General features: G+C 46.7%; 1 protein-coding gene across 1 annotated transcript in view; it reads right to left on the reverse strand.

Annotated features, from left to right (window-relative positions):
- Positions 1–6,186: 6,186 nt before the first annotated feature.
- Positions 6,187–23,678, reverse strand: part of EDEM1 (ER degradation enhancing alpha-mannosidase like protein 1) — a 28,144-nt gene continuing 10,652 nt past the window's right edge. The window contains exons 4-12 of the mRNA XM_055557105.1: positions 22,817–22,988; positions 21,604–21,787; positions 20,357–20,531; positions 18,281–18,401; positions 17,659–17,829; positions 15,593–15,666; positions 14,623–14,719; positions 12,265–12,468; positions 6,187–9,965 (exon numbers count right to left, since the gene is read on the reverse strand). Coding sequence (XP_055413080.1) covers positions 9,876–9,965; positions 12,265–12,468; positions 14,623–14,719; positions 15,593–15,666; positions 17,659–17,829; positions 18,281–18,401; positions 20,357–20,531; positions 21,604–21,787; positions 22,817–22,988 — 1,288 coding nt within the window. The 3' untranslated portion in view covers positions 6,187–9,875. The remainder of the gene's footprint in view (positions 9,966–12,264; positions 12,469–14,622; positions 14,720–15,592; positions 15,667–17,658; positions 17,830–18,280; positions 18,402–20,356; positions 20,532–21,603; positions 21,788–22,816; positions 22,989–23,678) is intronic.

Consider the following 23,678-nt stretch of genomic DNA (forward strand, 5'->3'; position numbering starts at 1 on the left):
GACACCACCCTTATGGCAGAAAGTGAAGAGGAACTAAAAAGCCTCTTGATGAAGGTGAAAGTGGAGAGTGAAAAAGCTGGCTTAAAGCTCAACATTCAGAAAATGAAGATCATGGCATCCGGTCCCATCACTTCATGGGAAATAGACGGGGAAACGGTGGAAACAGTGTCCGACTTTATTTTTCTGGGCTCCAAAATCACTGCAGATGGTGACTGCAGCCATGAAATTAAAAGATGCTTACTCCTTGGAAGGAAAGTTATGACCAACCTAGATAGCATATTCAAAAGCAGAGACATTGCCAACAAAGGTTCGTCTAGTCAAGGCTATGGTTTTTCCTGTGGTCATGTATGGATGTGAGAGTTGGACTGTGAAGAAGGCTGAGGGCCGAAGAATTGATGCTTTTGAACTGTGGTGTTGGAAAAGACTCTTGAGAGTCCCTTGGACTGCAAGGAGATCCAACCAGTCCATTCTGAAGGAGATCAGCCCTGGGATTTCTTTGGAAGGAATGATGCTAAAGCTGAAACTCCAGTACTTTGGCCACCTCATGCGAAGAGTTGACTCATCGGAAAAGACTCTGATGCTGGGAGGGATTGGGGGCAAGAGGAGAAGGGGACGACAGAGGATGAGATGGCTGGATGGCATCACCGACTCAATGGACATGAGTCTGAGTGAACTCCAGGAGTTGGTGATGGACAGGGAGGCCTGGCATGCTGCGATTCATGGGGTCACAAAGAGTCGGACACTGCTGAGCGACTGATCTGATCTGATCTGATCTGAAGTGCTTTCCAGGGGACCTGGATCTTATAAAACTGGCTTGGCTGTGGGATGTGGAAAGTTGGGGTGTATGTGTAAGTGGAGAGAGTCCCTATTACCACGCCTCCTTCACCAAAGCTACAAGTTCTGGGTTGTTTGTCTGTATGTGAGTTCATCTGTTTATAAGTTCAATCACTGTATCACATATTATGTTAAAAGAATTTATAAGCTCTTGTAAAAGACTATAGACCATTATTCAATATTCGTCAACTTACAAAAAGCCAATCTGAGAAACATCCCCCCAGTGGATACAGTCATCCCTTGGTATCTGCAGGAGATTGGTTATACAAAACCTGAGGATGCTCAAGTCCCTTCTATAACTATTCATAATGAAGTTCTCTCTCCATATCCATGGATGCAGAACACCAACTGGTATGATATAGCTAGGGTTTAAGATCTGAGTGCCGAGACACCCGCTGCCTGGGTGACCTTGGGCTGATGTTCCACTTCTCTGGAACTATTTCCTAATGTGAAGAATGAGAGTAATGATGGGCCTTCTCTCATTGGCTTAGTCTCGGTGTTAAATGAGATAATACATGGGGAAAGCCAGCTACATTTCAGGGAAAAAGTAAAAGCAGTAAAAGCAGGCTGGTGCTGTCTCAGTAGTTTTTTTTTTAATGCAATCAGAAATATAGTGGAATATCCCTTAAATAAATCCATGTAAACTCTTCTGCCTCAGGACCACTTGTCTTCTATTGAAGTAGACTTGGCTTGGTTAGATAAGGAGAGGCCAAGAGCCCAGTGACTTTCCCTCTTTGCTCTGGCTGCCAGGAAGCTGAGATTCCATATCCAGAGGGTAGAGGGGATGTGTTAGGAAAAGGGTACATGAATGTGAGCCACAAAATGTGCACATTAAAGTGAAAGTGAAAGTCATTCAGTCGTGTCCGACTCTTTGCGACCCTATGGAATATATAGTCCACGGAATTCTCCAAGCCAGAGTACTGGAGTGGGTAGCTATTCCCTTCTCTAGCAGATCTTCCCAACCCAGGAATCGAACTGGGGGCTTCTACATTGCAGGCAGATTCTTTAACAGCTGAGCTACCAAGGAAGCCCCATGCACATATTAATGTAAGTATAAATACAGACAGTAGTCAAAGAATATGTAACCAAAATATGTATGAATGAAAGAGATGAATCAGGTGACTTTAATTAAAGCATTATTTTATGAATTTTTTTATTTATTAGTTTTTAATAGTTGTGATTTGCTGTCTTTTCTCATCCTAAATACATATTCACTTTTAGATTCACTTTTATAATTTTATGTTCTTCTTCTTAAAGGGGTGCCTCTAGAACTTGGATCAACCCCTGCAAGACATGGAAAAGTTGACAGTGTCGATTCCTACTAGAAGATTTTCCAAGGGACATGGCTGCAGGGAAAGCTCTCAAGCTGTGGTCCCTACACTGGCAGCATCAGTCTTACCTGGAAACTTGTCAGCAATGCAGATTCTCAGGTCTCACCCCAGGCCTACTGAATTCTACACTGTGAGGTGCAGCCCAGTGACCTGTTTTCATAGACACTCCAGGTGAACTGGAGGCACTCTGAAGCCTGCAACCCACTGACTCCAAGGGAATCAATATCCAGATCCTCAAGGTAAAAACACACATTTGTACTTATACCTAAAATGGACCAGCTGGAGACCTGACGTATGTTCTACCATCTTTCAACACCCACAGTTCCGTCTTCTACCTTATCAGAGGGCAGGCCTCTCACAAACCCAGAACCCACTACTCTGGGTGCACAGCCATGGTGTGTTTTTATTCTGGGGCACCAAAGGGTCCCTTTCTGTTGGGCTTCCCTGATAGCTCAGTTGGTAAAGAATCTGCCTGCAATGCAGGAGACTCTGATTTGATTCCTGGGTCAGGAAGATCTGCTGGTGAAGGGATAGGCTACCCACTCCAATATTCTTGGGCTTCCCTGGTGGCTCACCTGGTAAAGAATCTGCCTGCCATGCAGGAGACCTGGGTTCGATCCCTGGGTTGGGAAGATCCCCTGGAGAAGGGAACGGCTACCCAACCCATTCTAGTATTCTGGCCTGGAGAATTCCATGGACTGTATAGTCCATGGGGTTGCAAAGAGTCGGACATGACTGAGTGACTTTCACTTCAAAGGGTCCAGGTGAAATATTTTCATGTAGCAACCTGCCTTTTCCCTTCCTCCTTGTTGGCAAACAATGCCTTGCTCCAGAGGTTGTCTCCACGCATTTCATTCCTGCAGCAAACTAGAGCACAATCTCCTGCCAGTATTTCTCCACCTTACAACCCGGAGGGAAGATGACTATTACTGGACATGCATTACCACATCTATTAGGACTGAAAAATGAAGTCAGACTTTTCCGGTGAGCAAAGAAGCCACAGTGCCAATTAGCTTGAAAACAAGGATCAACTTAGCCAATTAGATTAAATGATGCATATATTTTTCTAAATTGGATGTGTTAAGCCTGCAGCTTCAAGGTTCTGATGCAAACATATTTAAGGGAGGTCATAAGATAAAGGCACTTATTCTTAAAAATGTATTATCAGAGATATGTTGCACTGAATATTATTTCTAAATTTCCCAGCACTCAAGTATTTCAGGTTATACAAAGTGCCTCTAAATTGAAAAATAACAGATACAAAGAATAATCATTTGATAAATCTTGGAAGGCCTTTCTGAAATACATACCACAAAGTGCAAAAGTAAATGACTCTTAATAACTGAACAAAGCTTTTTGTAAGTCAGTGGTTTCCAATTCTTTGCTTACAACAAAACTGAAAGAAAGCCCAATTAATCTGTCCACAAATGGATTCTTAAAGATAAGTCCTCATCATAAAGTATTGGGTAATTTTTTGGCAATATTGCTAAGTTCAAATAATTAAGATATCTATATCCCCAGATATTTATATGTAATAGCTATAAAAATTCTTTGTATTCCTATCCACTTATTTCTGTGAAGGAAGTTACATCTATGAAAATAAGAAAAGGAATGATAATTGATATTGAAATTCATCTCATTCTGTGGTCATGTTCCAGTGATGTTCATCCAGATACATGCAATTCAACTAGAGAAGGAAAAAAAAAAAAAACTGTTATGTAATCAAAGGAAATTTTTTTCAACAAAATACTACCTTTTTAATAATTATCAAAATACATATTTCTGCCATTCATATAGTAATTGCAATGTTAGCTCAATCCTGAAAAAAAGTTTTTAATACTTAGAGTTTTATGATCACAGAAGATGTGTTAAACCTTCTATTTAGCAAACTATAATATATTTTGTGGCACACTTTGTGTGCACAGCAAAACTTATAAAGGATTGAAATATGTTCAATCAGTATAAAATTCTGTGGTGGAAAAGGAATAAAGAAGAACATGTTTGAATGTACTTTTATTTTTATTTATTTTCAAATATTTTGGCCATGCAGGACAGCATGTGGCATCTTTGTTCCCTGACCAGTGATTGAACCTGCATCCCCTGTAGTAGAATGGTAGGTAACAAACTTCAATGGTTTTTAGATTTAAATAAATATATTTAAAAGAGTAACTTTCAGTATTGTTTTAAAACATCCCTAAAAAATCAGTTTACAGTGGCTCAGATAGGCTTTCCAAGGACAGAAGCCAGATCTTGGCTTCCATTCGGTCTTCTCGCTAAGCAGGTGTCAAACTTTGCAAACAAGCGGGAAGTTTCCTTCAAGAATTTGACCAGCCTGCCATGGAAGCTGCCCTTAGCCCTGCTCCACTCAGAGCAGGGTTTCCTCAGTATTTCCCATGATGCAAGAAACCCTGGCCTTGGAAAGGTGGATACTTAAGGAAGACCAAGCTCTTCCAGAAGAGCATTTCTGTCATGTGGAGACAGTACAGACCCCAAAGTGGCCACACCACCTCCTCATACATCCCCTGCTCAGGCACAGAGGTTATTCTGAGCTGTGGGGAAAGACTCTGGGCCAGGCCTCTCCAGAGGAAAATGAGGAAAACATATTTCTCCCTGGGATCCCTGTTTAAAGGCTGTAGGACTGGTCCTTGGTACCAAATCTGATTTGGTCATGATTATAATAAACATCGGAGAAGGCAATGGCACCCCACTCCAGTACTCTTGCCTGGAAAATCCCATGGACGGAGGAGCCTGGTAGGCTGCAATCCATGGGGTCGCGAAGAGTCGGAGACGACTGAGCGATTTCACTTTCACTTTTCACTTTCATGCATTGGAGAAGGAAATGGCAACCCACTCCAGTGTTCTTGCCTGGAGAATCCCAGGGATGGCGGAGCCTGGTGGGCTGCCGTCTCTGGGGTCGCACAGAGTCAGACACGACTGAAGCGACTTAGCAGCAGCAGCATAATAAACATACACTGAACCTGTCACGTGCCACATGGCGCATCTTGCAGGTAATAACCCACTCAGTCCACCCTATGCATATGGATTCTTATTATCATCCGTGTCATGGATGGGAAAACTGAAAACAAGATGGTATAACTTGTATAACTTGGCACAAAGCTCATCAGTGGTAGAGCTAGGACTTACCTCAAACGGTGTGGATCTGAGGTCCAAGCCTCACCCTGATGCTCTACAGTGGCATCCACACAGGACACTCTAGTCCACTCGCTCCATGGTGGGCCGAGGACTCGGGCTCCCAGGCTCAGCCTCTTGGAGAGGGAAGGCGGGGCCAAGGTGGGATCCATGGCTCTTCGACTGTCCACAGGTGTACTGGGCCGGCCTCGGCTTTTCAGGCAGACTAACCCATGGGACTTCATAAACACCCACCCTGCCTTACATGGGCATGCGTTCTGGTATCAGCAGGCACTTTCCATCTCGAGACTACACTTTACCCTGTAGCAATTCATGATTTTTACAAAAGCCCATCAAAATTGCCATGACACAGAACTGGCATGGCAGGATCTCAAAGGGGCCAAATCAGCAACCTCCTTCTAGACACTGTCATGACTCAGGCAGCAGTAGGCACAGGGGCCACCCCTCCGAAACCCTCCTGGCTCGTGCTTCCTCTGGACCGTGAATCCCATCTTAACCTGTAAGAAGTTGGGAGAAAGGAACTGCCGTACTTAAGGTAACAGAGAGAACTGATTCCAGGCTGTAGAATGGATAAATGACAGCAAGAATTGTGAGTGAGTCAGTGCCTGGGAGAAAGAGGCCAAGGTAAAAAGGGTAGGGACAGAACAAAGGTCATCAAAAGTGGCTCTGACCTATATGTGAAGGACGGTTAAATCATGGCGTGGCAGACAAACTGGAGTGGTATTAGTCAGGGCTGAGCTGTAAAAAAACAAAATAAAGTTTTTATTCATCCAGTTTTATGTTTCCCTTAAGACTTTGCTCCCTGTGTTAGCCCTCTATATAATGTGCATATGTAAGCACATAAAAGAGAAACAAAATGACAACTCAAAAAAAAAAAAAAAGAATTCTTTTAATAAAAATTACTCATAAAAATCCTAATAAGTTTCCAAGAGCAAGATATTTCTTAGTACATTTATAAAAGAACATTTGGTCCTTTTACAAAACGCTCCCTTTTAATTTAAATACATTTCTTATTTACAGATTACACATAAAATATCATCTATAGTTGCAAAGCATATTGCACATTACAGACAGAAGCATTTGTGTATTTCAATAGGTTTTCCCAGAGTTTCCAACTCTAGATTTTTTTCCTTTTGTAAAAACAGATTTACCTTTCTTGGGCATAATAAATAAAAAATACAGCTTGTGTTTTGCTATTTAAAACTAAAAATACCTTTCAAAATATTATTTCGCTGCCTCTCAGAAAGAGGGAAGGGGGTAATGAATCGGGAAGGTCCACAGGTACTTGACATTCTCGCCAGATTCACATCCAGATTCAAGTTGGGAATGCAACCCTGAGCCCTATAAAACCTGGAGACACAGCCCAGAGACCCCCCCACCCCCCCTTCTCACTTTCATAAGAGTCCCTGCCCTGCAGGAACAGGCACTAGAGAAGGAGCTGGATGTCTGGGAATGCAAAAGGAAAGAAAGATCAAGATTTTTTTTCCCTAAAGTTCCTGCTCAGCCACTGTAGGGCTAGGGCAATCATCCAGCCAGACCTGTTAACCAGCATTAAATTTGAAATCAGCAAAAGAGAAAGACCTCTGCAAGAAAGGAATGTCTGATACTGCGTCTGTGAAACCCAAAGCAAAGGATGACAGTTTGCAATCATTCAATCAAGTGAGCTAAGAAAATGGCTGAGGGGTGTTTTCCTTTGGTGGGGGACACAGTGCGGAGGTAAGAGAGGAATTCAGCTGAGATCCTCAGACTGCACCATGGCACTTATCCAGCCAGGGAGCTAGAGACTAACTTCTATCTGCACAGACACCATCCTGGAGCATAAATACCTAGAAAACTACTGAAGTGTGTGTTCTTGCCCTATGACCCAGGACAGCCTCAGAACCTGGGGATGCAGAAGCTCTGAAGGACAGACTTGAACATGGAAGCTGATTTTCACCCAGGCCAGGACAATCAGAGAGCTAGCAAACACTTCCCTCATCACCTTCTCCTTCTCCAGGAAACGGAATCCCTCAGTTACACCATCTCAACCCGCGAAGCCTGCCCTGGAACGATTTAGAACTCTGGGGGGTTAGACTTCAACTCAACCCACAAAGGTAGCTGTCAGGTAGCTTCCCACAAAGGTTTGGCAAAACCATTTTCATTGAGTCAACTAAAGCGGAGCCTTTAGACACTAGCTGCGCATGGGAACGCAAGGATGGTGGGGGCTGTTCCAAAGCATGGCATGCTTGGGATCAGGGTGTTCCCAGGGCAAGTCACAGAGCAAGGGACTTCCCCTGACACTCCTCTCCTCAGCCCTCCCCTCCCTGATCTCTTCCAACACAGAATAGAAGGAACAGCAAAAACCCCGCAGGATACATAAACAGTTGTCGACATTCCGATCTTCAAAAAGAAAGCAAGATTTGAATGTGGCTCAGAGAACCTTCTCTTGTAACTAGCAAGAGATGGCATTCTGGCATCTAGTCACTGAGGGCAATCTGAAAGCTTGGCAACCAGGGTGAGAATGAGCCCCTCACCCTCGGACTCACAACCGGTACAAGTCCAGGGCCTGGAAGCTGAGAGGGAACATGTCTTCCGTCAACCTGTGGTCCTGAGATGCTTCTGCAACACTCAGGCCCTGGCCCCTGGTCCAGAGGGGAGGGGCGATGGGGTGCCTAAGCCCACAGGAGGGGGTTGTGGGGGTGTGGTCACACCACTGCATGATCACGGAGGGCCCACTTTCTTCCCTGAGGTGCCCCATTCTCCCAAGAGGCTCACTGATAGTCCCACCTTGGTTAACCTGGAGAAAAGGCGCAGGGCCACTTGTATTTAAATGGGATCTTTTGGTTTCAACGAAGCAACGAAAACATTGAAAATATATAGGATATTCTCAAAGAAAACTTTCTATTCAGTAGATGAGACAGTGTTGATAAACAGAATGCTTCTAAAATGAAGAAAAAATGTAAAATAAGAAGCATTTGATGTGTTTTTTTTTCCTTTAAAACAATTTGCACAGTAAATGTTAAAAAGACAGGCATTTATAGCTGTGACATTTATTACTGAAAATCCCTTTTCTAGAAATCTCAAAGAACTGAATTATATATCCATTTTTAAAAAACAGTAACACAAGTTTTCAAGAATAAAATGCCTCTCTTTTGATAGGAAATACAATGGCTTATGCAGCCCTCTCTTCTAGCTTTAAAAAGACTAAAATAAAATCATTTGAAGTGTGCCAGCAGTAACGGGGGCACCACACACGACAGGTGAAGTTGGAGGTTTTGAAGAGACTTCCTACCCTCTCTGCAGAGATTCATGTCAACCTCTGACACTACAGGGAAGCCAAGCTCAGGGTTCAAGCCCACCTCTGCTTTCTCTGAGCACTCTGCACAAGTTCAAAGAGACATAGTCCATTCTTGCTAAGGAAATAATGACAACAAAGAAAAGAGGCGCTTTAGCACGACTTCCTTCGTATATATGCTTGCTTAAAATAGCAGGCTGAAAGGCAAGGATGGGCCAAGAAGTTTTCAGAATCTACCTACCTGATACCCCATCCCATCCCCCTTTCACTGTGGTCTCACCATGGAGCAGTACGAAACAAGCCTGCTAAAACCATAGCAGCAGCTGTGACATCCAGTGGCCCAAACAAAAATATAAGGCACTAATCGAAAGCCTGTATTACACAGAGAAACGGCTCGAGGACACCAGGAAGTCATCTGGTCATTTCTTTCTCCCTGACTTGGCTAATTGGCACTAGACACAGGAAACGAAAACAAAACAATCCCAACCCAAACACGGTCAGAACTGAGAATCCTTGGTTGGCAGATGTAAGACTCAGATGATCACAGGTATTTTTCTCTCCCTAAAAGGCACCTGGTTCTGAAACCGTGGGAGATCCTCAGGTAAGCTCATGAGAAACAGAGACCACCACCTGGAAGACCTACCTGTTAAGCTCTTGAACGGTGATGTGACAACCTAAGAGACTGCCTGTTAGAATCCGGCTCCCTCTGTGAGCAGATAATCTTGTCACTCTGACAATCACACGGGGCACAGATGAATAACTGGATTCTTCCCCACATGACTGACAGTCACAGAGGGGAGACCTGGGAAGGAGCCCAGTGATCCAGAGAGAAGATGACAAAATAGAATAAACAGAGCAGTCAGGGGAGCCGCAGGACCTGTTGCACAGAAATTCATTCACAATCCTCTGGTGGAGAGGTAGTCAGGCTGCAGTCACACGAGCACAGGCAGAGGAGACTTGACTCGACAGACCCCGAAGTAGGAAGCTCTGAGGATCCAGCCAAAGACAGCCTGTCCACGGTGCACATCGTAAGAGGCCAACTTCTACGTACCTTTCCACTTCAAAGTATATCCTTAAGACAAACGGGCATTTTATTGAACAGAAGAGAAACACTAAAGTGTGCAAGGATCTACCAGATGTGCGCGGGGAGCTGGAAAGAAAATTCCTACACCATCGTGGATGGCCAGACTTCCATCCTCCTCCACTTCGGATTGGGTCTCGGCCTGGCCCGGGGTTCAGCTGTTTGGGGTCCGGTTGCAGATGGAGACCACCCAGGGGAGGGCAGATCAAATCAAGCCAACCATCTGGTCAATCTGTCGCATGTAGATGCTCTTTAGGGGCAGGGCGTATCGCCTCTCATCAGGAACCCGATTGCACTGGAAAGAAAATCAATGAAGTACCACTTGAATGAGTTAAAACCCTGTGTGTTAATCCCTCAGAAGGGGTGACCAGATGACCTCCCTGGGGTTTCTCATCCTGGCACTGTGGACTCTTTGGGCCTATCCTGGGCACTGCAGGATGGTTAACAGCATCCGTGGGTCTCTCCACCTACATGCCCCTCACCCCTAACCCCCAGCTGTGACAACCAATGTCCCCCGACACTGCCCAATGTCCTTTGAGGAGCACAGGTACCTCCAGTTTAGGACCACTGATGTAATTTACAGATGAAGATGTAGAGACCCAGGGAAACTAAAGACATGCACCCAGGGACTTCCCTGGAGGTTAGGACTCCACGCTTCCACTGTAGGGGGCACAGGTTCAATCCCTGCTCGGGAAACTAAGATCCCACATGCTGCAAGGTGTGGCCAAAAAAATTAAGACATACATGCATGCAAGTACAGATGGTTCAGACTAAAAGCTGTATCCCTTGGGTGTTTAATCAACCCAGAATTGCAAAAAGAAAAAAAACCTTGGCTATTTGAAAACTGTTGCTTTTCTGAGTTTACATGATTTAGAGTGCTAAGCTTTCTTCTCCCTCTCTCTCAGAGGGGACCTAAGTTTGAGAACCAAATGTGTTGTGTGGAAGCAGTTTCCACATACATTCATGCCCCTCCTCAGAAAAACACTTTCCTGCTGCTCTCACTGGAACTCGCTTGCCCAGGGCCTCATCTCTGCAAGATCCAGACTGACAGGTCCTTCAGGTGGTCCCCACCCTCCCTCCCAGCTCCTGCTTTTTGTAGCAACTGTGCCTTCTGCCTGTCCCTCTGAAACCTCTCCCTCATCATTCTAGTAGCGATTGAGAAGCAAGCTCCTGAGTGAAGCCCTCCTTGGCTTGCCAGCAGGCTAATTTCTCCGTCTTCCATGTCCCAACAGCACTTCACACAGCCTCCTACTGACAAGCACTCAGGGGGAGCAGATCTCTGTCCGCACCAGACCCTGAGCCCAACTAGCACCAGGACCACAATGACTGGCCCACACCCCCGGCGCCTGGCACAATGGGATCTGGTCTGTGATGTGAGCATCTCCTCCAGTCCGAGTCTGGGTTCCCCCATGTGCTCCACCGTGACCTGAACCTTTCAGTGCCTCGCTGCTTCCAGCTACGAATCGGACATGTAGACTACCTACCCCTCCCAGGGGTGCTATGAGAAGTTCACATACTTAATTTCAGCACTTAGACTGGTGCTCAGCACTTGTGAACTCTATAAATGCTGACTCTGATGGTTACTCTTCCTTCTGCCCTTCCCTTTCCTTCTCAGTTGTAGTTTATTCATTTAATCTACACTCCATGGCCTAGTGGAAATTTCAAGGACTTTGCTCTGCTCTGGCCTGTTGATTTAGTTCAGAAACTGGAAGACTTTCAATGAGACACAAAAGGAAAAAGTACAAAAAGATGAGAGGGCATGCCCTAACCCAGGTAGCCTGGGGGGAGGTGGCAGGACTCTTGGCAACTGAGGCTTTTCCTGAGGAGGGAGCTGGCATACGATGCATTGTGAGATCATGAGGTCTACTCTATCACCGGATGCAGTGCCCACATCCAGACCAACCTGCTGGGCTCAAATCAACACAACTACCTTTGGCTGAAAGGAAAGACTCGAGGATTTGTTTCCAAACCTTCCTCACTGCTCTCGGGGATGGTCCAGGCGTGCCCAGTTGAGCCTCCCCTTTAAATGAGGCCAGATATGTCTTGCACTTTTTAAATTTTTTGGCTACACCACATGGCATGTGGGATCTTAGTTCCCTGACAGCTGATCAACCGTGCACCCCCTGCATTGGGAGAGCAGAACCACTGGACCTCCAGGGACATCCTGACCCGGGGGACGCTATGCACAGGCTCCCTGGCCCTTGGGCTCCTGGTGGGGATGGCCCACGAGAAGCTCCAGCAGATGGGAAGCGCTATGTTCACTTTGCAGGCCCCCTTCCCACACAGTCACAGAAGCCGGCCCAGAGCAGCGGCTCCTGCCCAGAGGCCGCCCCCAGCACAGGCTTCTCTGCATCAGGGCTCCCATGACCACCCTGTCCACAGGCCCCTCAGCCCGGAGCACTGGCGGGCGGCTGCCCCCACAGTGTCCTTACACCCTGATGGCACCTACAGAAACGGCCCCTTGCTGAAACTCTTCTCAAATTACCCAAGCAGCGGGTGCCAAGAATATTCTGTCAAGACCCCTGGATGACAACATTATGAGGAGTGTTTTCTCTTCCTCCACGGACAAATCACCCCTTGAGACAGCAACTTACATTGGAGCTGGAGTTGATGACGTTCAGCTCCTGAGGTTTAGGCCTGTGCCCAGACTTTTCCACTTGGTCCGGCCCTCCCTCTTCAGAGAAGAACTCCTTCCAGGGTGACTCCCGGAGATGTTCGTCAACAGATATAATGTGTCCCTCAGTTGTAAACATGTATCTGGTTCCAGATTTGTGTACTGGGTTCTCCTCATCAAAGAGCTAGTGGGGGGGAAAAAAACACAGATACAATTGTAGCATGTTTGGAACTAATTCATAGGGTTGAGCCAGACTACTTAGAGATAAGAATTTGCTAAGCTCTCAGACCAACCCAGGCTGTGAAGTGTGCGTGCTAAGTGGCTTCAGTCAGTGTGACTCTTTGTGATCCTATGACTGGTAGCCAGCCCCGCTCCTCTGTCCATGGAATTTTCCAGCCAAGAATACTGGAGTAGGTTGCCATGTCCTCCTCCAGGAGATCTTCCTGACTCAGGATCAAACCCGCGTCTCTCATGTCTCCTGCATTGGCAGGCAGATTTTTCACCACTAGCAGCACCTGGGAAGCCCGCGGGGCAGAATCACCAGTTGTGTTTAAGTTCAAATGCCTGAACTTCCCTGACCCCACCTAGACCTAGAGGTTAGAAAGCCCAGGGCTAAGACCCCAGTGACACTAGTCTGTATAGGCCCCAAGATGATGCTCCTCGCCCCACTCCCCTAAGAGTTCAAGTGCTGGGATTCAGGAACTGGCCCCCACCTCAGCCCTAAACTGTAAAAACTCCATAGAGAAGGAGGTACATGGCTTATTCTTCACTGGATCCCCAGGGTCTGGCCCTGACACACATTCCTACATGGGCTCTGTGGGAACAGGGCACCCAAGGCAGTCCCTTCCTTCAGCAATAGACGTGGGGGTGAAGAAGCGTGCAGCGAGGGCATCTAGAAAGAAGACCTAGCTGAGTAGGGACAGGTCAGAGTGGGAGAAGGCAGGTGTGCAAAAAATTACAAACGAGGCAAAACGTAGAAACAGATCTCTTCAAGATGGGAAAAAACCTTACAGGCATCTCAAGTATTTTACAAATGAGAAAAAAACACTCAGCAGGGCCGGTCTGTGTTTACACAGCTCGAAGGAGAAGAACAGGGCCAGCCCAGGTTCTCCCCCTTCCCCTATGACCGGACCGAGTTCTTTCCCTTCAAACACCCTGGGGGTCTCCTTCATTCATTCGCTCCAGGATTTGCCCCGTGAACATCCCAGACACACAGGCTGCAGGACAGGATGTCTGGAAGAACCATCTGAGCCACTTGGCAGAATGACAGACGCCTGTGCCTGCTTCTGAAGCTTCCAACTCAACATGGCTCTAATCTTAACAGGGTGACTCCAATCCAGCTGCCCCCGGGCTTGGGAACCACTGAACTAGATACAGGGAACCTATCACCACTGATGGCTATCTCTGGATCTTCACCTAAATTCCCCATGCTGTTTCCCCACCAGAAAGTCCCGACCTTTGGAGCCTTGAGAGAAAGAAAGCAGCCTCATGCCCTGAGGCAAATGCCTCACATGTCCAAGGCTGAGTAGCTGAGTGGAAAGAGCACTGGACAAGGAGTCAGGACTGGTTGCTCAAGCCTCGGCTCTGCCATGTCACCACCCCCAGAACCCAAGCAAGTCCCCTGACCTCCCTCCAGAGATGACAGATCCCAAGGGGAAGAATGAACACCGACCAGATGATCCCAAAGGTTTCTTCCAGATCCAAAAGTTCAGTTTCTACCCAAACAGGTGACCATGTGTGTCTGGACAGAGAGCTGACCGGGCTGTGGGTCTTACGAGAGCACACACGTCAGGGAAAATGAGATCTGAGACCCTGCTCTTTTCCTCAGAGGAGCCTTCCGACCCCCAGGTTCACAAGGGTCCTCTAAGAACTGCCGTCTGCACACCACACACTGTGTGATGCTAGGTCTGTGTGTGTGTGTGTGTGTGTGTGTGTGTGTGTGTGTGTGTGTCCTGGGCAGTACTTCCTCCATGAGGCCAGGAACCACAGAGGACACATCAACGTGCTTTTGTTCTGACAGGGTGGTACCCCTGGGCCAGCGAGATGGCCAGCACGGAGCAGTGCCTGCTTATGTATGTTAGATGGAGGCAAAAGGCATGCTTGCTTGCTGTATAGCACAGGGATATGCCTGTGATGACCTACAAGGGTGGGATGGGGGTGGGGAGGTAGGAGATTCCAGAGGGAGGGGACATATGTATACTTATGGCTGATTCATGTTGTTGTGCAGCAGAAACCAACACAATACTGTAAGGCAATTATCCTCCCATTAAAAAAAAAAAAAGGCATGCTTGCTTTCAGCAGAATGAAACACTCTGGGTCAATCTCACAGCACACGTACCAGATACAGGTATTTACAGGTCTCGCTGAGGAAGAAGCTCTCCATCCGGTCCTCCTTGGACTTGTCAATGACATGATGCAGCGTAGCGTAGCCACACCTACGAAACAATCGTCCGGTCAGTCCCACAGTGCTCCTCCCACTTGCTCATTCATTTAAGAAGCAGAAGCAATCTATTAACAGAATAACCAAATGATCAAACGCCACAGGGGAAAATGAAATAGGGTGGGTTTAAAGGCTACCTTTTTTTTAGCCTCAACTGACTGTCTGCAAATTCATTAAAAAGTGGTCTGGCAGCCAAATCATTAGGTGAATGGTGGGGAAAGGGGTACGAAGGTGGTGGAGAGTGTTTGCCAAAAGTGCGACAAGACACCAAGAAAAATGACTGGCAACAAATTCTAAAGGACTGATGTACATTTCATGTCCCAGTACTTGTAGACTGACTTCTCATTCGGATGGTTTAAAACAGTATTTTGTAAGAAAATATTTATTTTACAGGTTTATTTATTTATTACTAGGTTAAGAAAAGCAGGTCACAAAATTTAGTTTTTATACATATATACACACATTACAGACATATATAAATGTATAAAAAAGAGTGTAAGACTCTATACTTAAACACTAATGGTAGTTATCTCTGCACATGGAGATCACAGTGATAATATTCTACCTCTATATTTTCTATACTCCCTAAACTTTTTAGTATATGTATTATTTGTATAACAGGGAAATAAGTTACTTAAAAAGAGCCCATAGACTCTGCTAGAACTCTACAGGAATAAAGGTGAAAAAAAACTTTTTAATTCACACTATAACAGGCCAGTTCTACTACACAAGAAGTAAGGAATCTCCCTGCAAAATTAACATTAAGGGTCTGTTCTAAAGAGTAAAACACCAAATAGAATATTATCACCCCAGAACGACTCAGAATAAAAGTGGTCAACAGGAAAAGGAAGGAACTTAGGAAACTAACTTGACTTTTGTGTACTTTTCCAGACTCTGCAGAATGTCCATTCCTACATGGAGGTAGAAGGGATTCTTGGTTGCCTAGAGAGAACATGAGAGAAGGTGATCCAGGGGGCCTGGGAGACACGCCATCCATACACACTGTGCTGCCTGAGGGGCTTTCCCGAGGAGGCGCGGCCACTTTATCCTGCAGGGTCTCGAACGTTAAGGGGACTAAGGTATATGGTGAATTCTGGTTCAAAGTGCACCTCCAACCTGCTTAACTTGAATGTCGGGCTGGGGATGGCAAGAAGGCCTGCTTCCAGGGCAGATCAACCCCCTGCCTTTGGCTTTCCTGATCCCCCATCATGACAGTTCTGCGTCTAAGGACAAATCCAGTTTCTGTGTTGTCTCAGAACTCTTCAGAAACATCAGCCGCGAGCACAGAAAACAGGACTTAGCCTCCATTCCACACACAGCGCTGGGAAGAACTGCCTGGGGACAAGATTTCTGAAACATCTGCAGGGGCCTCCACACTCTCTGTTCTCTAATCACCCCCAGGACGCAGACCCGGGGCTGCTGCCTCTTCTGTCACAGGCTCATAGATGGTTTTGTGAAGGGAAGAAAAATTCTCTGGGAGGACTAGACTTTCCTCCCAAAACTAGTTTAAAAGTTGGGGATAATCTACAATCCGTTCCCAGTGCCAACCCCGCAGGAGCAGCAGAAGCAAACGACCACAAAGTCACTGTCTCTGGATTAGGAGAGTGCAGGGAGAGGCCTCAGAGGGCAAGGTGGTAAAGCCGAAGATTTCTTTGGCTTCTAAGAAAATAGGCAATGTGAGGAAGAAGCTGCAAGAGGAAAGAAACAGTGACAGAAGCCAAGAGCCTAAACCCAAGGGCAACAGACCTCAGCTTAAGGGGAGGCCTCAGACAGTGCCCGCGAGTCACCCTGAGTGGCCTGACTCGGCCCTGAGTCAGGGGAGGCAGAGTCACAGGCTGGCTCCTCCTCTGTCAGGTTACAACTCATGAGGTCTCTCTACCCCCGTGAGGTCAATTACCAGCTGCACAGGATTTCTCCCTCTTTTAGAAGCAAATGGCAAGGATTTGGTGTTTTTTAAAAAAAAAATTATTGAATAAATCTAAACTACAACACTGGGAATTCTTCAGTGGTCCAGTGGTTAAGAATCCTCCTTCCAATGCAGGGGACATGGGTCTGCTCCTGGGTCAGGGAACTAAGACCCCACATGCCATGGGGTAACTAAGTCCATGTGCCACAAGCACTGAGCCTGCACGCTCTGGAGTCGAAGCCCACGCACCACAAGGAAGACCCAGTGCAGTCAAAATGAAAAAATAAAAATAAACTACAGCACTAATCCTGCTAGCAGAGCTCGTAAGATCTCCTTGCAAGGGCCTGCCCACTACACACGTCATTATACGGCTGCTGAACACACGGAGGGCCAGCTTCTCAGAAAGTGAGCAGCTCTGGTGCTATATTTGCGAATGGCTGACAGCTCTTGGTGTGTATATATGCATGGTGTGCACAGAGGTATAAATATCTGCCTTAAACTGTGGGGGAGAAGATTCTTCACAGTTAAAGTGACATTTCCTCTGGCATTCAAGTAATTTCACAAAAGAGAAAGACTGTTTTTTTTTTTTAAAGGATTAAACAAAAAATAGGTATTCAGATGAATCCCAGGTGATTCCCTTTCCAGCTAAGGAACAGACTTTGTTCGTCTGAATAATTTACACAGCCCAAGGTTCCACAGTACATGAAGACAGAAATGCGTTCCCCCAGGAGAGTTCTTTGGTCCAATATATTTGGAAAACAGTGAGCACCAAATGTGCCTCTTGATTGTTTTAAGGGTGGGAGAAACAAGTCCTGGAGTGAAGATGGGACCCAGCTTTGCAGAATGTGGGTCACACGTGTACGTGACTGTGGAGGCCTTCCCTGTCCTGTGGAACCACAGCTGACGCTGCGCGCTCACCAGGCTCTGGGCTGGCGGTCACCCCAACGGTCACTGTGAAGTAACCTGGTTCTCCACCTGTCGGCAAGCACTCCCTGTGAACCAACTGCTCCAGGCCTTCCCAGCGGTACCTGGTAGAGGAGATACGTGGACTCCACCAGCTCGGGCCTCAGCGGGTAGAAGAGCACGTCGGGGGCCTGCAGCTGCCAGTTGTACCTCTCGGGGAGGGCCCCGTAGCGCTTCCAGATGGCGTAGTAGAAGGCGTGCAGGCAGATGGCGTCTTCCACATCTCCTATCAGAACCTGCGGGAAAGACGCAGCGCCCCAGGCTAGGATGGGGTTCTCACAATGGCAGGACGTGACACATGGGGCCTGGGCTCCCCCTCCACCCACTGGTCCGCAAACATAGCTGGAGACAAACCCAACCCAAAAGCTGCCTGTGGGACAGACGCCACCCCCATCTGGCCATCAGCGCCACATCCCCGAGGACTGCAGAGGACAAGAGGCTAACTCCTCATGAGCAAAGCATCGACAACTGAGAAATGGACCATCCAGAAATTTTACACCCTTTACTTTTCAGGCATGGCTTTACGCTGATTCAGTGCGGAGTAATTTTCAAAGAGAATGATGGACACATACTGTGCCATGACCTGCCCAAATCTGAAGGAGAACATTCTGGAACCATGAAAAGGAAAGAGGGGGCAGAACACTTTCCAATAACTTCTTTCACTAAGCAAACTGAATTGTGAAATACCTGCAGTCCAGGGAAGAAGGCCTGCAGAGAGTCGATCCACGTGTTCATGAGCTGCCCGCTGAACATGTTCACGTTGACGTAGAGGGGCGGGTCCCCTTCTCCCTCGTTACAGGCTTCCCGACTGAGGAGCCAAGCAGAATGGTCAGAGAGAAGGAAGAGACACAGCTCTAGCCCTGTTCCTCCATCAGCCCCCAGCAGCTTCACTTCAGTGGAATCAACATCAACCTTTGCTCCCAACAGTCTTTAAACCTTTGGAGACAGACCGCCTCTCCCTGTGAATACAGTACTCTAGCACGAGATGACACCTACTGTGAGACAACAGTGCCGAACTTGACCATCGTAACACACTGACTTGTCATTGCACTTTGCAGAAAGCACTTTGACATGCAGGTTTGAGTAATATTTCCATGTAATTTGGTATATTTTCCAGCCAATGCAAAAGCATTTCCGTACAAGGCTTCCCTCATAGCTCAGTTGGTAAAGAATCTGCCTATAATGCAGGAGACCCCTGTTCGATTCCTCGGGCGTGAAGATCCGCTGGAGAAGGGATTAGGCTACCCACTGCAGTATTCTTGGGCTTCCCTTGTGGCTCAGCTGCTAAAGAATCTGCCTGCAATGTGGGAGACTGGGTTGGGAAGATCCCCTGGAGAAGGGAAAGGCTATCCACTCCAGTATTCTGGCCTGGAGAATTCCATGGATTGTATAGTCCATGGGGATGCAAAGTCGGACACGACTGAGCAACTTTCACTTTCAATTTGGTATATACAGTGAGTCAGTTTTGACCTGAGTGGGGAAGCCTAGTTCTTTCTGCACAAGAGTCTCGTCTCTAATAGAATCCTACACCATGGGGCCTGGGCCTGGAGGAGCACATCAGAGCAAGGAGCTCAGAGATTACCACTCGATTTAGTAAATGCAGGGGCTTTAAAAAACAAAAAGGACTGAACTCTGGCCAAACAGCCTCTTACCTAAACATAGCACTTGCATGTTCATACAACAGCTAGGGTGGAAATGTGTCCGAGAAAATCCTACCAAGCAGGCAACTCAGTAGCTGTCACTTGCTCTGGCCACTTAATAGAAGCCAAGTGCACAGGGGAAGACCCAGGAAGAGAGAGGAGGCACAGGGTAGAAGCTGCTGCAGCTTCAAATGGCACTTCTCTGCCATCCTGAACGCACAACTGACAAGCAGCAAACAGTACTGTTTTTACCAAATACGCCATTTTGCTGTATAATAAAAACTAATGCAACACTGTAAACCAACTATACTCCAATAAAAATTAATTTAAAAAATAAAATAAAAAATAATTACTAAGAAAACAAACACAGAAGGGAAAAAAAATGTGGTAACTGTCCTTCCTCTCATCAAGTATAAAGACTGAACCTAACTTCTCTGGAAAGTGAACCAAAACAACTGTGCCACAAGGCAGCTCTATGTGCAGTTAAAGCCTGAGAAACCCGGGGACGTGTCACTCCTTGTGGCAGCCACTCCCCAAGTAGCCCCCAGCGACCCCTGCCTCTGGGCCCTCATACCTTTGTGCTGTCCCTCACACACTGCATCAGCCTTGGTCTGTGTGACCAACAGTCCAGCAGAAGTGCTGGTTGTCATTCCCAGATTAGGGTGTGAAAGCACAGGCCAGTTTCTGGAGGGTCTCTTTCTGTCTCTCTCAGACCGCTCATTCTGGGGCAGCCAGCTGCCACGAGCTGCCTATGGAGAGGTCCATGTGGCAAGGAACTGAGACCTCCGGCCACAGCCAGGGAGCAATCGAAGCTTGGGAGGGAGCCGTCCAGCCTGGCCCGAACCATGACATGGCTACAGCCCCCACCAAGAGCTTGTGGGCGACCTCGTGAGAATCGGTGAGAGAAAATTCGCTGTTTAAGCACTAGGCTTCAGGGTAATTTGTCACATGGCCGTAAATAGCCAATACACCGCTTCACCCCCAAATGACCAGCTAACACCTAGGAGGCAGTAAAATGAGGCCAGACACCAGGCCTGTGAATCGCGTGGAGAAGAATATGAATACCTCACGACACATTCTACTTGCTCAACGGAACAAGGAGACAGGCGGTGAGGAGACATACCCTCTTCTTAAGTAGTTCTGAATACTCTGATATGCAGCATTAAACATTTCTAGGTCTTCTTTTTCTCCAAAGAGAATGTAAGATTTCAAGAGGTATTCATAGAAGGAGTCCAGTCCGGCACCCAGGCCACTCTGCTTGCCGACCCAGTGGCCCGTCTGAATGTTCACAACATTGCCTGTGAAAATAAGTGGAGCTTGTCAGGACCCAGGGCTGAGGGGCAGGAGGCCTCCTACTTCAGCCCCATGGCCCCTCAGTACCTTCATCCCGCACAGAGAAGAGGCGGCAAGGGTACAAGGCCTCTTGTGTGATCTGACAAATGGAAGGAAGACTGGAAATATCTATATTAGAATTTAAAAGTGCTGTATACAAAAGTTTCATGTGACTGCAAGGGCTTATGGGAAATTTTAAAGTTGACAGTTTGGGGTGACACTGGGTGAAAAATGGGGCGACTATTTTATTTTTCCTGTTGTTAAATACAACAAATTTGTGAGAAACTAAGGAATAATCGAAAATCACTTTTAAATGGCAGTACTTTTGCAATGACACTCTAGGCTCCAGGACCCCCAATCCAGTTCCCTCCCAGTGACAAGAAAATATTTCTCAAAATAAGACAGTTATAAGAGGCAACAACCTATTTTAAGATAACATCTTGAGCTAGTAAAATACTAATAATTATTGAAGATAAATAATGAGTACATAGGGGCTTATTATTCATGACCCTTTCTCCTACTTCAATAGGAAACTGAATTTTTCAGTATGTTTGAAATAATTTTTTAATAATGTCTTGACCAAAATTCTGGAAGAAAAAAAGAAAAATCTAAAACTGGTTTAATCTGACTTTCAACCTACTATTACACAGCGAGATTTCTGTAAAGGAGAAAGTCACTCTACCAGTTAACTCTAAATTCCTATATTTGGAACCTCATACTGAAGCAACATCATTTGCCTCTGAGGCAGCTCTTTTTATAGCATTCCCATTAACAATTATTTTCAAGTGGAATATGCCAAGGGATTCAAATCGGAAGGGAGCCCTCAGATAGGAAAAGCATGATTCCATGCCATCAAACCTTCCAGCCTCCCTCTAAGAAAAGTCACACGGAGAAACACTGAGGGCCCCCCTCTCTGAGTTGTCAATTTCAGGTTCCATGGTACAAGGAAAAAGGAGTGGAGAGGAGGGAGGGCCCCAGAGAAGAGGAAAGGAAAGGGGGTGATGCTCTCGGCACCAAGACCTGACAGGGTCCCCACACCTAACAATCCCGTGTCACTGCTCCGCAAGCTCCAGAGGGCTTTCACAGCTCGCCTGGCCACCCACTCAAACGTGGAATCCCCCAGCAGTCGGCTTAGAATCCCAAATTCCACCAGGAGGGAACCAGCACCGGCCGTGCACGTCTCATTATTGCTGTCGGGAGGAACGCCTGTCTTTAGATTCACCTGGGGATAGGAAGAGACAAAGGATTTGTGGCAACAGTCAAGGAACTCACGTGGCTAGGAGGCCAAGTCACAGCGACCACACTCCACTAAGGAACCAAGCTTACTGCAGGCTGAGTCAGCCCCTGCCTCCTGCTCTACATCCGAGACAAACATGGGAACGAGTTTAAGACACACAAACAAGATGATACGAACACCAGAGCCCTGTGTTATTCGTAAGAGCCAGTCTTGGGGGAATCACAATAACACTATTCACTAATATGCCTCTTTTCAGCAGATTTCCAGGTTCTCTTCATGGTTATACAGCACCAGGCTTTGGTATGGGGGACAAAGGCAAGCTGTGGAATCATGGAGAAATTTTAAGTGAGCTGCTATGAAGCCAGTCCTGCTCAGCAAACATGAACAAATCTCGGGCTGGGAGAGAAAGGGCACCCAGCGAGAGCGTGACAGCCTGTTCCATCATGGAGGCTCCCGAGGTCTGGCAGTTCTCCACTGGTTACCCAGAGGCTGACTCAATTCCCAGAGGAGCTCTGGGCTCAGCAAATCAGACACCACAAAGACAGAATCTTCTTCCAGATTTTGCATTTAAATCAGCAGCTAACTTACTGGTCTGTACAGGCTTTATTTGAAAGATCCATGTGAAACAACATACACTGAACTCCTATGGTATACGTGTGAGGGTGTCTGGGGAAATGGACCCAGGTCAGAAACAAAGACAAATTCCCCTCACTGTTTTGTTGTGGCACAGGATACAAATCCCACCTGTAAAAGGGGTTAAGAAGACTGACTGAGCAGAGGAACATAACTTCCTTAAGAAGAAGGATAAGTCAGATATGTCCTATGCCTAGCACACGATAGGTGTTCAGTAAATGCTGAATGAGTTAAAACCTATGTGTATCATATTTAGGGCTAAATTCTCTCAAGGACATGCATTTCCTCTCCCACATCAGCCCCACTCCTTCCCACAAATAAATTCATCAACAAAGAGTGTTCATTCAGGCAAGGGGTGAGTTATGGAAACCGTCCACCTACCCGAGGGTAGGGGATCCCAGTCTTGGTGTTTTCAAAGGCAGGGAGGAGCCTCACGGCCAGGTCGTGAGCCATGTGTAACAGCTCGTTGTCATAATCCTTAATCGTCATGTCACCAAAGGGCTGCTTGGAGTCGGTTATTATTCTGTGGGCAGAAAGAAGGCTCCCCAGAACCCTGACAGGAAGAACAAAAGAATAAAAATCATGTTGGCTGTACAATCCGGTTCAGAACGACAGCAGCAGGCTCGAATCCCCTGTGGACTTAGCACTGCCTGAATCAGAGGGGCTGAACTTACTGACCCCCTGACATTCTTTCTGGCCTTTGACAGGGAACAATCAATTGCTAGCTAAGCACACTACTGAAAGGGAGAAGGCGATCCATTCATCTGAGTCTACTGAGAATAATCCACTTCTAGTGATAACCTTGTTTGGTAATCGTCATCATCTCATCACAAGAGAGCGGCCTCATCAGTCCCAGTATAAATATCACTTTTTAGTACTAATAAACTACTCTTGGTTTCTCTCACTTGGGGGAGAAAACTTAGCCAAACAAGAAAAAAGAAAAGAGCAAGATAACAAATACCAAGTAACTTTTGTAGCTCTAGCTGCCAAACAACATGAAATTCTCCAACTTCTGGTGCAGAGGCAAGGAGGGGAAGAGGAAGAGAAGAGGAGAGAATGGCCCACCGAGAGGCAGGGGCCACCAGCTTACATCCCCAGCCCTCAGGGGCCACGAGTTCATGTCCCCTCCAATGAGCAGAAGTGGACTGTGACATTTTTCAGAACTTTAAATAAATGCTACACAAATAAATGTTATGCAATGATACAATTTTCAAAGTTTCAGTGGAATAGGAAAGATGTCACG

The sequence above is a fragment of the Bubalus kerabau genome, chromosome 20, assembly GCF_029407905.1.
Source record: "Bubalus kerabau isolate K-KA32 ecotype Philippines breed swamp buffalo chromosome 20, PCC_UOA_SB_1v2, whole genome shotgun sequence".
Lineage (NCBI taxonomy): Eukaryota > Metazoa > Chordata > Mammalia > Artiodactyla > Bovidae > Bubalus > Bubalus kerabau.